Source organism: Paroedura picta, chromosome 2 (assembly GCF_049243985.1).
Source record: "Paroedura picta isolate Pp20150507F chromosome 2, Ppicta_v3.0, whole genome shotgun sequence".
Taxonomy (NCBI): domain Eukaryota; kingdom Metazoa; phylum Chordata; class Lepidosauria; order Squamata; family Gekkonidae; genus Paroedura; species Paroedura picta.
This window is the reverse complement of record NC_135370.1, coordinates 80,665,778-80,682,883: the sequence shown is the minus strand read 5'-3', so window position 1 is coordinate 80,682,883 and position 17,106 is coordinate 80,665,778. Positions and strand designations below refer to the sequence as shown.

Here is a 17,106-nt window from a genome sequence, read left to right as displayed (position 1 = left end):
GTGTCTCTAACATGCTGGGGAGGATTCTACCACATCACAAACTGAAACAGTTCATTCAGCATCAGAAAGTTCATGACCGCCTGTGGTTTGCAAACTGCACGTGCCATGGACCAATTTGCATTTGGAATAATAGAATCAGAGTTGGAAGGTACCTCCAGGGTCATCTAGTCCAACCCCTGGCAGAATGCAGAAAATTCACAACTACCTGCCCACCCACAGTGACCCCAATTCCATGCCCAGATGATGCCCCTCCCATTCAGAATCCCTGGCCAGCCTTATTTCCCCAGGTCCTGCCCATCCCTATCTATTTCCTCTAATACCAATGGCAGTATACCTCTTTATATCAGTTGCTGAGGAATATGAGTGGGCTGCTGTGTAAACAGCATGCTGTCCTAGATAGGCCCTTGGTCTGACCCAGAGAGGCTTCTATGTTTTGTGTCTCAGTCATGCTTCCCCTTCCACACTCATCCCCTTTCAGTTCTGCCCAACTGCTGTTCCATTTCTTTGTTTTCTAAAAAAAATGAAAATCTGGGCAAAAAGTGACTTACTCAACATTCTCAAATTGGTTTGCTGTTTTTGCATTGAATGTGTTAGTATACAATTTTCTCTTCCATTTGTCAGGTGTGAGCCCTTTTCTTTTTTGTTTTTCTTCATTTTAGGATCCTTTCATAGCATTTCATGCTGATAAAACTCCAGTAAAGAAATACATGAAACAACTTATGATTGGGGAACTGGCACCAGATCAGCCCAGCTTTGAGCCCAGCAAAAATGTAAGTGTGTCTTAAAATTCATAAGTGAAATAAAAATTATAACCAAACTGAATTTCCAGTAACTATTTAATGCTGGATGAAATGAGTTCCCATATAAGAATGAGAATGGTATTTTTCATAGGCCTTGTCTAAACATGGCAATGGCCTATATCAAGTTTCAGCTATTCTATCTGACAGGGAAGGCCTAAATGGACCTCACTAGGTAGACAGAGCAAGGGCTATAGTTGGCCAGCAACGGCTGATTGGGAGGAGATTCCTAGCTGTGTGCTGAGAGAGAGGCAGGACAGTTGAGTTCATCCTCACTTCGCTGCCATAGTAGAATAAGGGCCGTTCCGCATTCATCCAAAATAGCACAATGGTTACTAATTGAAATCACTACAGTTTTGCTGTTATGCACAACGTCGTTGACAATCTGCAACACTCCTGAAACCGATCCGCAAAAAGCGCTTCGTTGAAGCGCTTTCAGGGAAATCCCAAAAAGTGGATTCACCCTCCGGAAAGCGCTACACCCCTGCAACCAATCTGCAACACTAGCGGGAAAGTTCTGTGAGTTACCATTGTTGCGGTTTCTGCAAAGTCCCTCCCCCTGGCTCTCTCCTCTGATCTTCCGGCGAAGCGATCGCCATTTTTTTTTTCTCCGAGCGAGCGGAGATCAACGCACCGGCAAGCCTTCGTTTACCCAGTGAGGCTTCCCGGCTGCAGTCCCTCTGCTTAAAGTCACTAAGCACAAGCAACACAGAAGCCTGTTTGCTGGTTTATTTTCCACACTGTTTTTGGCCGAAAATCGCGCCCGTGAGGGGGGGGATTTTTTTTTTCACTCGGGGGGAGCGTGGCAACGATGAAACAGCAGCTCAAACACCACCTGCTAGCTGGATGGGTCTCTCCGTTGCAACGAATCAACACAGATTCGTTGCAACGGGTGTGTTTTTAAAAAAAAAACCTTCCTTAAAGGGATAGGGGCTGTTTGGGAGCATGATAACGGCCGCCCATTGGCTGCTTGACGGCCAGGGGTGGGACGAGCTCGGCAATAGCGCTTCCTGGCTAGTGATTTTTGCCGAGACCGGAACCCTGTGGGAAACGATAGAAACGCAACTGGATTCCACTACAAAGGCAGGTATGCATAACGACAAATTCCACTATTTAAAATGGCAATTTTTCGTCCCGCAAACAATTTGCAACATGGATCCCGGTGCGGAATGGCCCTAAGTGTCCACTGGTTGACTTGTTATTAGTATCTCCTGCCCAGTCTGCATCCATGTATCCCACCAATCTGGGATTGTCACACGTTGGTAATTTCAGTTTCAGATGTTTAATGGCAGTCAGGTACTTTGCAAGTTGTTTGACTGCATTACAGTCTCTTTTACTTGGTGATTCCACCTTCCTGCATAATAAGCCAACAGCTGTCACAATATCTGGACACGTGAATGTGCTTATGTACAGAAGTTTTCCAATCGCTTCTCTGTACCGCTTGTTATCAAGCAAAAGTTCACTAATTTATCTCTGATCCAGGTAGTTTGTTTTCATAGGAGTTGGTGCTGACTTAAGTTCTTTCATATTCATGTAGACCAGAAGTTCTAGGATTTTCTGTTTCTTATTGAGAAGATAGCTTCCATCTTATTTTTGTTCTGTTTGTATTCCAAGATAGTACTTGATGTCTCCAAATTCTTCCACTTCTACTTCTTGATTCAGATGTTGAACTATTTCATAACATAAAAGGAGATCGTAACATAAAGGGAGATCATATACATAAATCAGAATATGTCAATTTGTTGTCTCTATGAGTAGAGGCATGGTTCTGCTTTGCCTTGCTTAAATCCTTCCTTGGTTAACATTAGATGAAGTTTCTCATTCCAACATTTTGCAGCCTGTTTTAGTCCATAGAATCTCTTTTCCAGTTTCCACAAGGTGTTTGTCTTTGCAGGGTCTCCTTTTCTTCTTTTTTGTACACCAGACATTGTCTGTTCCAACAGAAAGACAGTGACAAAACCTCTCCATTAAAAAGAATGTATTAACTTCTGAAAGATTAGTCTGTGGACATGTACAAATCCTATAAATCAAAACTGAAAAAATAACTTCTTGTATAAAGAGATTCCTCAATTCCAACAACTCTTGCCTCTTTGTAAATAAAATCTTTGTTAGTTTGGGGGGAAAACACCTCAGTGCCATTCTGACAAGCATTTATTAAGAAAATATGGCTATACACTTTCTCAAAAGGCTGCAGGGCCGAATAAAGCTAATTGGAGGGAAAATGTACCTTGGTTGGCAGGGAAGTATGTAGAGGCATACCAGCAATGAAGACTAGTCTTGAAAGGCTTTATACATCTGCTGTGATTCTCTGACTCCATTACATATTTAAAAGTGCAGAGGCAAAAACCTCCGCAATTGGATCTCTCCACAGAAATTATTAGTAGAGGACTTCCGAGAGCTACAGTCTACTATTGAGAAGATGGGACTCCTGAAACCAAACCCACTTTACTTCTTTGTTCTACTTCTCCACATCATACTACTGGATGCTGCAGGATGGTTTGTCTTATGGTACTTTGGGACGTCTGTGACTACTTTTATTATTGCTACAACTCTGCTGCTGATTGCTCAGGTAATATTCACAAGTGGCCTATGTACATTTATTTAGAGGTAAATATATATGAACCTGGATAGTGCAGACTAGCCCAATCTTGTCAGATTTTTTTTAATTTATTATTACTCAAACTTGTATGCCACCACTCCCAGTGCCATCTATTGCATGGCAGTTCACAACAAAACAGTCAATGACAATGACAGAAAAATCACATAAACCCCATAAAAAACACTCCCACCTAACCACCACCCAACCCCGAATTCTCTCCTCCCCTGAACCAAGCTGTTACGTAATCATCATACCATAGTGCCCAGATGTAATGGTGTTCACAGAAACCAGGCAACATCACAGGCATCCAGACCCCTGGGAGGGGGACACATGAACCAGTCCTTTCCTCAACCAAATGCCTGGTGGAAGGGCTCCATCTTGCAGGCCCTGTGGAGCTTGTTCCATCAGGCAGGGAACTAAGTGTGGTAGGTCCAATTTAATACTCAAATGGGAGACCACCAAGGAAGACCAGGATTGCAGTGCAGAGATAGGCAATGGCAAACCACCTCTGAATATCTCTTGCAATGAAGACTCTATGGGGTCACTATAAGCTGGCTCAAACTCAATGGGAATATATTTGTGTACCTTTATTACATTATCTTCAAATCATAAACAAGGGGTATGTACAGTCTTGTCCTGATTTCAAAGTAGCTAATACCAAGTTTTCTGAATTACTTTTCTCTTCTTTTAAGTCCCAAGGAGGTTGGCTACAGCATGACTTGGGGCACCATTCAGTCTTCAGCAGTACAAAATGGAACCACATTGTTCATGAGTTTGTTATGTGCCATCTAAAGGTAAGTTTATTGATAATCTAGCTGCATTTTGTAACACTGGCCAAATAGGAAGTATGAAATATACTTGGAAGACATTCATATGAACACCATTGTTACTAAAATAATAGATTTGCAAGTTAGGCTACTTGTCATGGCCCCGTCACCAGAGGGTGCCTCTGCACCAATGCCAGAGCATGTTCTGCCAGATCCCTCGGAGGAGGAAGATGAGGAGCTGGGGCAAAGCAGCAGGATTTTGCCCCAGCTCCTCATCTTCCTCCTCCTGATAGGGACACACAACCAGGTCCCAGCAGGGCAGACATCATGCCCTCTGTGCCAGCAGCACTTCAGCCTGCAGCAACACCCCTTCGCAGTCCAGACATCTCCAAAGCGCAGGAGGGAATGCAGAAGAACGGCGTTGACGGCACGCCGTCAAAGTGCTCGGCTTAGAGCAAGGAATGAAGCTAGGTGGGGCCCAGGTGGAGCTGATTCAACGGACGGAGACTGAGTACCAGGGGCAATCACTTAGCCTGTCAGCTCAGCCTGCATTTAAGCACAGCAGAAGTGGTTCTCAGTGTGGATGCAACTTGTGCACAAGCCCACCCGTTGCCTTGACCTGGTTCGAGATTACCTACGCCTCAGCGAAGCTCTGCCTGACTGATTCCCAGCTTGATGACCCAGGGCAGCACACCACTGTTATATACATTTTCACAACTAATGCCTTCTTTGTGACACAGAATTTTTTAAATTTTTATTTATTTATTACTAACCTGAAAGCCCGTTGCATCCAGGAATGCAACGGGTGCTAGTGGGCCCCCCCAGAGGGGGCTGCCACCGCCCTACCTTCAGTTCTGGCTTGCGGCTGGGCCGATGGCCCTGCAGCCAGCCACCATGGTGGCTGCCGTCTGGGGTGACAGCACTGCAGCCAGTCGGGCTGGTGCGCGGCAGCTGAGATGGTAGCCCTGCCGGTGGCTGGACTGATGGCGCTGCAGCCAGTCAGGCCAGTGCAGCGGCTGGCGGGCAGGTCGATCTGTAGCTGAAGCAGGGCATCGCAGGAGTGCCCTTCTCAGTGGCCAGGCAGCGTCACAGCCAGCTTCTGGAGGCAGCTGCTCCAGGGGCCGACTCAATCCAGGCTGGGCGCGCCTGGATTAGCTGGTATAGGCAGAAGTCCAGGCCAGACACCCAGATGTGTCCCAGACAGTGCTCTGTCTAAAGGGGGTTTTCACAAATATTAGAGCCACCAATGCTTAGGATATTTGTTGTTGATCACTCTCGGTCCAGTTGGTCTGTGGTGGTTTGCAACAGTAAGCATAAAATACAATAACATCCCCATATTCCCATAAAACTCCCTCAAATCCATAGTCCCACTCCCCAACAGACTCAATGAACCCTTTGACCCAATGCCTCAGGGAGGGTGTTTGAAGGGACTCAGCAGAACTTCCTCATCCTGGCATCAACCAAACACCTGGTGATAGAGCTCCATCTTGCAATCCCTGCAGAACTGTGATAGCTCTGACTAGGCCCTAACTCCACTAGGTCCAGGCCAGGCACACCTCCCATGGGCCAGAGTTCGCCAACCTATTCAGATTTGCAGAGTGAAGAGCTGTGCAGGGGGCATAAGGAGTTAGATGGTTCCTACTTTTAATTTTACCGTACTTCAGCACTTTTGATAGTTGCCATCCTTCCTTGATAAGTGTGATATGGCCCCAGCTGTCTATACTTTGATCATCATGTCCCGGTTGATTTAATATAATACACTTTACATGGGGTGCCTTTGTAGATGGCTTGAAAGCTTCAAACAGTATAAAATGAGGTAGCAAAATACATTACAAAGAATCTATGTATCTAAAAAAGAGAAGAATTACATTGGCTCCTGCTTTACTTGCAGGCATAATCGGAATTGTTGATAATAATGGGTAAAGCCCCTGAACAGCCTGAGAGGAGGATAATTATAGGATGTCCTACTCTAATATGAGAGTCACTCACTGAAGATAATGTATTACCGGAAATGGACTGGGCTCCTGAATATATTTTGGAGGAATTAGCAATTATAAGAGATGTGCTAAGCAAAAGGAGGAACCAACAAAATGTCCATCTGTGTTTATGTGGGGTAGGGGTGGGATTATCCTAGCCAGGAAATTTTGAAATAAAACAAGATTTTTTATTTAAAAACAAAATAAAGCCATTAACACACTTTTATACTATTTATACTAACAAACATACTAGAAAAAAGTAAAGGGTTGAGATGGTGCAAACGACAAATATTTTTTTGTGTCAGAAAAAGATTAATAGCTACTTTCTGATGTACAGATGTCCAAAAGAGAAGAAGGAATAGCAAGACCAATCTGCTTGGACCTGGGAACAACACACATAGGACTGGGTCAAATGTGTTTTAAACTAATAGCCAAATTTGTGTCCTAAGGCCAGATTAGCCGTAAATAATATGTTTGTATTAATTAGCAATGTGAAATAAAGAAACAGAAATTCACTAATATTTCTAGCAAGTCTGTGACAAAAGCTTCTTGATCAGGTTACTGGAAAGAGTGATGTTATTCATAGAAGGATTTTCTCAGGTAGTTACAACATTTGTATTCTCACCTACATGGGTGCTCAGGTGTGGTGAGCTATTGTGTAAAAGTGGGCTTGGTGATCTTGTTTCAAGGATGATAAATTAGCTGAGGTAGGGGAAGAATTAATAAGAGAATGAGTACAGGTATGAGAAATAGCGCTGAAGGCTATCACAGATATCAACAAATTGCCAGAGGCCATTATACCATTGTTGATTCATTCCAGGTTGAGGGAGGAGGTCGGTGACTAGGCCCCTTGTGCAATTAATCAAGTTACTTTGTATGATCCATAGTTATCTGGAAGGGATGTTGCACCTTATCAGAACAAGCAGGTTTTATTTCTGGTACACAAACATGTCTGAGCAATACCCTAGCTTAGGCATACTTTGCTAAAGATGCAGCAGAAATGTTCATAGAATCATAGAGTTGGAAGGGGCCATACAGGCCATCTAGTCCAACCCCCTGCTCAGCGCAGGATCAGCCCTAAGCATCCTAAAGCATCCAAAAAAATTGTGTATCCAACCTTTGCTTGAAGACTGCCAGTGAGGGGGAGCTCACCACCTCCTTAGGCAGCCTATTCCACTGCTGAACTACTCTGACTGTGAATTTTTTTTCCCTGATATCTAGCCTATATCATTGTACTTGTAGTTTAAACCCATACCTGCGTGTCCTTTCCTCTGCAGCCAACGGAAACAGCATCCTGCCCTCCTCCAAGTGACAACCTTTCAAATACTTAAAGAGGGGTATCATGTCCCCTCTCAACCTCCTTTTCTCCAGGCTGAACATTCCCAGGTCCCTCAACCTATTTTCATAGGGCTTGGTCCCTTGGCCCCAGATCATCCTTGTCGCTCTCCTCTGTACCCTTTCAATTTTATCTATGTCCTTCTTGAAGTGAGGCCTCCAGAACTGCACACAGTACCCCAGGTGTGGTCTGACCAGTGCCGTATACAATGGGACGATGACATCTTGTGATTTTGATGTGATGCCCCTGTTGATACAGCCCAAAATGGCATTTGCCTTTTTTACCGCTGCATCACACTGCCTGCTCATGTTTAGTTTACAATCCACAAGTACCCCAAGGTCTCATTCATACACAGTGTTACTTAGAAGCATATCCCCCATCCAGTAGGCATGCTTTTCATTTTTCTGACCCAGATGCAGAACATTACACTTATCTTTATTAAATTGCATCTTGTTCTTATTTGCCCATTTTTCCATTGTGTTCAGATCTCGTTGAACTCTGTCTCTATCTTCCAGAGTATTTGCCAGTCCTCCCAATTTGGTGTCATCTGCAAACTTGATGAGTAGTCCTTCCACCCCCTCATCTAGATCATTAATAAATATGTTAAAAAGTACCGGACCGAGCCCTGAGGTACCCCGCTACTCACCTCCCTCCAGTCAGATGAAACACCATTGACAACAACTCTTTGAGTGCGGTTCTCTAACCAATTCCCTATCCACCTAACTATCTGAAAATCCAGATTGCAGTCCTTCAATTTATCCATCATGTTATTAAAAGAGGTTTGCTAGCAAACTCCCCTTTATGCACAGGGAGAGTCTGAGGTCCTAACAGATGTGGCCAGTAGGTGGCCTTGAAGCTGCCTTATACTGAACTAGCTTCAAAGCCCATTCCTAAGAACGGGCCTTGAAAGGGTCCCCTCACCTGGATCCCAGCCAGGCAGCTTAAGGTGGCCTTGGGTGGCAGCTCGCAGCTAGATCAAGTAGGGTGGGTGGGGGCTGGGCAGCTCGTTAGCAGGGCCAGGACAGAGATCCTTAGCAGTCAGGTAGTCAGCTCCTTAGCAGTCCTTAATGAGCAATCAGCAGGCTGGGAGGCCCTCGTCAGCAGGCCCAGCCTAGCAGGCCAGCCCTCCACCACGACCCTTTGCCCAGGGCCTCTCCCCTTGCCTGCTGCTGGCTCCAGGCACTGAGTCGTCTGAGAGCAAAGAGGCTAGAGTCCAGGAACGGAGGACGGTAGCTGCAGGGGAAGGGCTAATCAGGTCAAAGCTGGCTGCACCCTGATTGGCCCTATTCTAACTTGGACAGCCGGACACGTCCCACCCCCTAGGCTGTTTCATAAATATATAGAGGAACAACAATGGATAAGGATGAGGCCATTGGTCCATCAGAGTCATTACTGTCTATTCAGACTTGCAGCAGCTCTCCCAGGTCTCAGGTAAGCTTCAGCTACCGTCTGTTCCTTTCAATTGGAGATGCAAAAATTGAACTAGGCACCTTCTGTATGTAAAGCAGAGACTCTTCTACTGAGCCAAAGCCTTTCCCCTTGTCTTTATCATGTCTCACTGTAGAATTTGCTGCTCATTGTATATGGCACTTGTATGTTCATTTATTTCCAGGCAGAAGAAGATTTTGGGATTTTTTTGTCTAGGGATGGATGGGGGGGGCGGGTTGCTCATTTTTAAAATCTCTTACCCTACAACCTGCAGTGACCTTTTAAATTATTTTTATGCTACTACTTTTTTGTTTTACCGTTTTAATATGTATAGGCTTTCTCCTCTAATAAATGAATAAGATGATTTATTTCTTCAGAATAAGCAGGAAGTGTAGAAAGGTGACTGTGGTCTGATTTATCTGTCTCTGTCTTTCTCTGCAGGGACTTTCAGCCAACTGGTGGTCTTTTCACCATTCTCAGCACCATGCCAAAACCAACTGTTTAATGAAGGACCCAGATATTGAAATACATCCCATATTATTTTCTCTAGGAAAACCTCTTTCTGAAGAGGTAAGAAGTAATTGCATCTCTGGAAATCCTTGGATGCAATGGGGAAGGATTATGCCAATAACAAGTCAGAGTGGCAAATGGCATTAGTGTCTGGTTGACACAAGAAGTGGCTCTGCTTATTCGTGAATTTTAGCAATATTGATACAGTAGAGAACCAAATCCCCAGGTGAGGTAGCAGCAGTGGGGGTGGGGGCAGCTTTAAGGAGGTTTGGCTGGTAAGCTTTCCAGACAATAATACTGTGTTTCCCAGACAAGAATATGGATTTGGTAATGCATATTTTGGTACCCTCTTGCATAGGCTATTGTAACCAGGGTTACCAACCCCAGGCTGGATATTCCTGAAGATTTGGAGATAGAACCCAAGGAGAATTGAGTTTGGGCAAGGGTGGGACGTCAGCAGGGATGTGAAGCCCTCTAGTCCACCCTCCAAATCAACTATATTCTCCAGGAGAACTGACCTCAGTAATCTGGGGAGCTGTAATTTAGGGAGCTCTCCTGCCTATATCTAGGATAATACCCCTAATTGCAACGTACGCTACATAGGGTTGGGTTTGATGACTTCAAGTTTCATCTAATGGAAAATGCTGAAGCTTGTCTCTTGACAAGGTCTTTTCTCATGCTCAGCAGCTGTGGTTTCCTATTAATTTCTGGGGCCTTTCCTTTGAAACCTTATAAGCCTTAGACCTGTGTACATTTAGGAGTGCCTTTTTCCACATGTGCTTCATTATTGCTTGAGAATGAGAGAAAGCATTGTTACATGTCCTATCCTGAAGGGGCTTGAGAAATGTCTGTGCTCAAGCCCAGACATTTTCTAGTGGCACCCACTTTCTGAAATGCCTTCGAAATGGAAGCACATTCAGTGATCACATTATTGGATTTCTGGAAATTGATATACTCTGTTCAGAAGACTTTTTCACTACGGGGTTGGCAATTGCTGCTGGAGATATTACTGCTTTATTGTTCAGTTTACTGTCACTAGGACTTTATAAGGTTAATTTATTATTTTTAATTGCTGCTGCTTCTTCTTCCAATTGTTAGTCCTGTGCAATGTTGACTTTATTATGCTCAGCTGGTCATATACTTTACTGCCAGAGAATGTGGCATATAAATTGAAAATATATGCATGCACTTTTGGTAGAATTTCAAGTTTAGAAGCCATTGAGAAGATTAATTAGACATAGTTATATTAGGGTTGCCAGTGCCCTGATGGGGATGGGGGACCCCCTGCCTCTTGTTTTCTGCCACTGTTCATAGCAGCCATGGGAGAAAAAAATAAAAATGTCTGCCAGACCAATGACATGATACATTTCTGGAAAATCCTGGAAGTGGTATCCCACCTCTTTGGCAGTTATTCCTAGGCCAATTCTGTACAAACAGCACCACTCTGGAGCGCCACCAATGTGGTGCTGCGGAGCTGCATTCTTTGCAGCTTTCTGTGTCCCCATGGGGGACACATTTCAGCAGGACACCCAGTCCACCACTGAAGTGTTTTCCCCCCAGGGGAATGCAGCTGTGGGAGATAGGGGGGGCAGCGGGGGGGGGGGTTATTTTGCAGGAAGATGGGATTGCATGAAAACATAATCCCACCTTCATGCAAAATTGTGAAAAGCCCCGGTCCACCCTGCAGAGCCACAAATTACCACAAAGCTGACTAGGGCATTTTGTGTTTTGCCCCCTCCTGGCCTAGAAGGCCCAACTCCTTCCTGTATACATGGGCCTGCCACAGATCGGGCCCTCAGTAGCCTTGTGATGGCAAAGGGAACAGTGACTCTCCTGTGTTCTCCTAGGGCTACTGAGGGCTCAGTTTGTGGCAAGCACAGGGTGGTGATGGCCCAGCAGTAACATTATGTGGATGCAGTGATTAGCCCCACATCCGTATGAGGGCCCTCCCAGCCTTTTCTGCCTGTGCAGAATCGGCCCTAGAAAGGCGTGAGGTCACTTATAGAGTTTTCCTGGAAGTGGTCACATCAACCCCTGTCCTTTGCCCCTTCCCTCTGGTCTCCTGGTTGCCAGACTGGACTTGGCAAGCCGAAGTTGGATATAATAATTTGTAGAGATAAAAAAAATTGTAGAGATGCAGAAGGTGGATGGAAAATGTACTACTTACGGTTAATATTCTGTTGGCAAACTACTAGGAAATCTTATACTTCATGACAAACAAAGAAAGTTTGGAATCAGATTTGCCACAGGAAGGGAAATTGGTAGCTATTGCAGCTGCTGAGGGAATGGGGAGGTTGTAAATATCTTTTCTTTCTGGCATCTTTATTGACATTCTATTAGATCTGGCCCAATTAAATTAACAATTTCATGACCTTTATTTCATGTCCTTTATTTATTTTACAGCTGGGCAGGCAGAAGAAGAAGTACATGCCTTATAATCATCAACACAAGTACTTTATCGTCAGTGAGCATCTCCACTTTTCTCACAAACCCTTTTGATAAACATTTCCTACAAACTTGCTGTTTTGCCTTCTCAGATTATTGATTATATCACTGTCCTGTTATCATCCTTAGCCTTTGTCTTATGGATCTTACTTAATGTGTACATTGGATATGGGGAGGTGCCTGTATCTGAAACATAAATAGTAGTTTTAAAAATATGAAAAAACCCTGTACAGAGAAGACAAAATCAGAATACAGGATGATCTTGATAGGCTTGAGAAGTGGTCTTAACTAAATAAAATGAAGTTCAATAGGGACAAATGTAAAGTTCTGCATTTAGCTAGGAAAAACCGTATACACCAGTATAGGATGGGGGAGACTTGCCTTGGCAGCAGTATGTGCGAAAAGGATCTAGGAGTCTTAGTAGACCATACATTGAACATGAGTCAGCAGTGTGACTCAGTGGCTAGAAAGGCAAATGGGATTTTGGGCTGTATCAAACAAAGTATCATGTCCAGATCACAGGAGGTGATACCATTTTGCTCTGGTTTGAAGAGGGATGTAGACAAACTGGAGCGTGTCCAGAGGAGGGCAACAAAGATGGTGAGGGGTTTGGACACCAAAACGTATGCAGAAAGGTTGGGGGAGCTTGGTCTGTTTAGCCTGGAGAGGAGATGACTGAGAGGGGATTTGATAACCATCTTCAAGTATTTAAAAGGGTGCCATGTAGAGGATGGAGCAGATTTGTTCTCTCTTGCCCTGGAGGGATGGACCAGAACCAATGGGATGAAATTAATGCAAAAGAAATTTTGTCTAAACATCCAGAAGAAGTTCCTGATAGGTAGAGCAGTTTCTCAGTGGAACAGGCTTCCTCAGGAGGTGGTGGGTTCTCCATCTTTGGACATTTTTAAACAGAGGCTGGATAGCCATCTGATGGAGAGGCTGATTCTATGAAGGTTTAAGGGGGTGGCAAGGTGACAGTGGATGAGCGATAGGGTTGTGAGTGTCCTGCATAGTGCAGGGGATTGGACTACTCTGTGATTCTGTGTTCCTCACATTCGGAGGTACAATAGGAAGCAACAAACAGTGTCCTCATAGTCTTAACACCAACCCTGCTAACAATATAGAAATATTTTACAATGCCCTGTTATAGAAGAAAGACTCCCTGCAAGATTGAAAAGAGCACAGAAGATTTTTCCCAATTATGTGCCAGTTTTCTATTTGCAGAGATTTTTAATTATAAGGCTTTCTAGATCAGATCAGATCAATTCACTGGTCACCATATTCTACTATATTAGTAGATCTGACCTCAAATTCTAGTGTGCATGTGGGGATCATATATTGGACTTTTCCCCTGATATAAAAACTCCTTGTACATATCACATGGTGCAATCATGAATAATACCACCTTAGTCTACCAATGTACTGTGCAATATGTAGATCAACATTTCAGAGTAAACTTCCTAGAATTTAGTGGAAATTACCAGTTCTGAGTAAACATCCACATCAGTGTTAAAATTGTTCCTCCAGCCATTCTAAGAAAACATAGATTTTCTACTATTGCAGTTTATTAAAGTGTGCAGGGGTTTGTACAAGAAAACTGAATGGCACAGTTCAGTTGGGGACCATTATGCAGAAAACATCAAGTCTTAGTTCTCACACTACTTGGCTCCCCATTCACAGTATGGAACAACATGTTTTAGAAATCTTTGCATAATTGTGCTTGAACCAACTTAAGTTGGCAACTCAATTCAAGCTTAGGCTATTATTGGTCAGTATGAAACTTAAATAAATTTGTATCTTAATTATTTGATTTATATTTCACCTTTCATTTCAATGGGCTCAAATGTGGTTTACATCATGCTCTCCTTCTCCATGTTATCCTCACAACAACCATGTTTATTTAGATTCAGGTGAGTAGCCGTAATGGTGCGAGGCAGCAGAACAGCATTTGAGGTCAGAGGGACCTTTAAGACCAACAAGATTTTATTCAAGGTGTAAGCTTTTGTGTGCAGACACAATGAAATGACAATTGCCACTCTACACATATAGGCAGATGGTGAGCAATAAATTAGTACACAGAATAATGAAGATCTTTAACAGATTCAAGAACCATACACGGATAATGAGCTAAGTTTATAAGGTTATCATTTGCTTCCGTTCAAACCCACTTAAAGGAAGAGGATGCTGTGAGGATGCTTGCAGGGACACAGATGGGTCTCAGCTAATCACTCTTGGCATTCCACAACTGGGGATGCACCTCCAATCTTGACATATTTATTGCCTTCACTATGCTTCCCCCAAGAATTGAGCCCACCCTACTGGGATGGAAGATGTCCAGCACTTCTCTATCATTGGTCTGAAGGGGGAAATGGTAGTAAATGGGGGGGACCTGAGAGTATCACAATGCATTGATAGCACTCCCCATGCACCTAGAAGACCCATTATGCACGGCCAGAATGCCCGCACTGGCGGTGGCAGGGCATCAGGGAAAATCCCAGATTCTGCACGCCGCCACTGCCAGCGCAGGTGTGTCCCGGCCCAGTCCTATGGAAGGCCCACGTTACTCGAACACGGAAACTTCTGCAGTCCCAGAGTTATGTCGGGGGCTGGAGAGGGCCAGTGCCATGCATAATCAACAGCGCTGGTCCCCGCCCCAACCTACGGTCCCCCGCAGAGCCAGCTGGGTCGTCCCCCTGCCCCCCCCCATGGTAGTAGAGCAGCATGCTGCTCCCCACCATCGTGCAGCGGGGGGGATATGCCACTGGTGCTGCTTCTGAGCGCACTCGACGCTTCTGGTCCCATGTTGTGTGCGCAGGGCCATTGCGCCAGAGCAGCCAGTGTGCGCCCAGGATGCTCCACCCCCATGCATACTCGTGGGATGGCAGGGCTTTTTTCTCCGGTGCACTAGAACGGCGGCAGCCTGGCGTGGCTGCCACCATGCATAATCAGTCAAATGTAAAATAAGCACATCAGCAGGAGAATGCTGGGGATGCTTTGGCCTGAGCATCCCTGGTGGCACATTGGAAATGTGCAAATATCACTTCCACTTGCACAGGAGAATGGAGGAGTAAAATTCAAAAATAAAAAAATCCATCCCTCAAAAAAAAAAAAACAGCCCCTCATTACTTTAGTGGCAAGGCCCCTGTGACCGGTACATCCTCAATAGAATGGTTACTTGACCCTGCTTGGCAAACTTATCACATGTTGTGAAATTATGCTGGCACTGCAGATAATTAGTCCTGACATTCTAGGATAAAAGGCTTTTAAAATCACATTATTTAAGGAAATGAACAGTTAACAGAAAATACCCATTTCAATTTGGCTATGAGAAGGTTGATGTTTGTGTATTGTTCTTCAGGTGACTTTGTATCATTACAAAAGAAAGATTAAACACTCTTCCCATTTTTGTTTCCTCTTGTAGCACTGCCTCTGGTTGTAGTTCCAATATTTCAGATTTATTCAATTTACTTCATATTTAAGCGTAAACTATGGAGGGTAAGTCTTCTTATAAATCATAAATCATAACCTATATTCATAAATCCACAATTATACTTTTTTCTAATATACTGTAGTTGGTCTGATCATTTCCATCAGTTCAGTGTGAAAACAAAACTGGATTTAAGAAGTATGAATTGAACATCAGTGTCATTATAGAAACTTGTCATGTGTCCAGTTTGATGTCAAAGATGACACTGGAATTGTGGGGGGAAATCTCCCCCCACAGAAAGTAGGTACAAGTTGGAGAACCTGAACCTGCTGGAAATGTTGCCCATTGGGCCACTGAACATCACATCAATGCAGGGACTGGTGATTTTGAAGAATACTTCTGACCCATCCACCATGCTCACGTAATAGGCATGGGGATTCCAGAGGGTCATTGAGATAGAGTGTCTCAACAAATAGCAGCATATAGTCTATACACAATAAGACATGTGAGTATTTCATTGAGGTATGTGTCTGTACGTCTACTATTCTAACCCAGTCCTTTCTCTCGCACAGGAGTTGGCATGGACTGCTACATATTTCATCCGATTTTTTATGACCTTTGTGCCCTTAGTGGGAGTGAAAGTTGTTTTGGGACAACTTCTTCTGCTCAGGTTATTCATCATATTTCATTATTCCTTTTGATTTCTTCCTTCCTTTGTTGTTATGGATGAATCTTTCTCTCAGTTTCTATTTCAATATTAAGCCTTCCCACCACACTGAAGATTGGTCTTAGGAAACTTTCTTTTCCCCCAAATAACCACAGCATCATATGTGAGTACAATCCATTGCAGATGGAAATTTCATATAATCTGATATCACCCCCTAACACTAATTGTTTTGCGTGGATATTCAGATGTAAGGATCAAAATGAAGTAAATGACTTATATGTGTGAATCTATCTTGAATCAGTTGCTACTTCCTATTTTCAGGCTTTGCTGCACTCTCAACGTTGCAAAAAGTCTGCCCCAAAAGTCGTTTTTTAAAAATTTCTGCATGTGGAGAAATTGTGGAGAAACCACAGTATTTTAGATGATGCACAGATTCCCCTCTGATAGTAGCCACTGCCTCTTTTCAATGCAGTATTTAAAACTAGCTTTAAAATGAGTTTTCTTATACAATGGTCATGAAAACGCCTGTTTTGGCATGCATAAATACTAGCATGTTTTTTGCTCTCCCCTGTGCCACATACAGCAGTGGGGGAAATGGACAGCCTCTAGTCCTGTGTCCACCAATGGGAGCTTGAGGCACCCCTTGTTTGGTGCAGAACCTCCTACCTCTGCTATGACGACATTACACCAGCAGAAATTCATTCATTCATTCCCTAAGAGGCATTTGCAAGCATTTCAATCTACTCTCTGTGAGGAACGGCATATCACTGAGGGGGAAAGGTTGTAGCGTTTTCAAAAGGCTGTGTGCCCCCACAGAAAATTCTTGTTGAGATCTTCATGTCCATAAACTACAATTCCCATAAGGCCCTGCCAGTAGCATGTGCCAGAGTAGTGGTAACGTGACCTTGCAGCTAACTATTGGAGAGATTTATACGAGTCCCCCCGAGGGAGCAGATCTGCCACCTATCTCTTTATGAACCATGTATGAAGTGCTATATTTCTTACAAAGTATGCAATTTTTTTTCTGGTGCCAACCCAATAGGCCTTTTGCTTTTAAAACAAAAAATCGCCACTAAAATATTGTTACAGCAATATACCGTTGATATGACAGGTTTAGTAGGTTCCCAGCTTTCATTTAAAATTCTTAGCTTCCA

The 17,106-nt window shown here is 43.9% G+C and overlaps 1 protein-coding gene across 2 annotated transcripts in view; it reads left to right on the top strand.

The window, feature by feature from the left end:
* Positions 1 to 17,106, top strand: part of LOC143829784 (acyl-CoA (8-3)-desaturase-like) — a 43,606-nt gene that overhangs the window by 11,422 nt on the left and 15,078 nt on the right. For both annotated transcript variants that reach the window (XR_013228230.1, XM_077321185.1), the window contains exons 2-8: positions 660 to 770; positions 3,169 to 3,366; positions 4,089 to 4,190; positions 9,345 to 9,473; positions 11,817 to 11,877; positions 15,280 to 15,353; positions 15,858 to 15,955. Coding sequence is in view for 1 of the 2 variants with exons in the window: in XM_077321185.1 (XP_077177300.1) it covers positions 660 to 770; positions 3,169 to 3,366; positions 4,089 to 4,190; positions 9,345 to 9,473; positions 11,817 to 11,877; positions 15,280 to 15,353; positions 15,858 to 15,955 (773 nt within the window). In the remaining variant the exon portion in view is untranslated. The remainder of the gene's footprint in view (positions 1 to 659; positions 771 to 3,168; positions 3,367 to 4,088; positions 4,191 to 9,344; positions 9,474 to 11,816; positions 11,878 to 15,279; positions 15,354 to 15,857; positions 15,956 to 17,106) is intronic.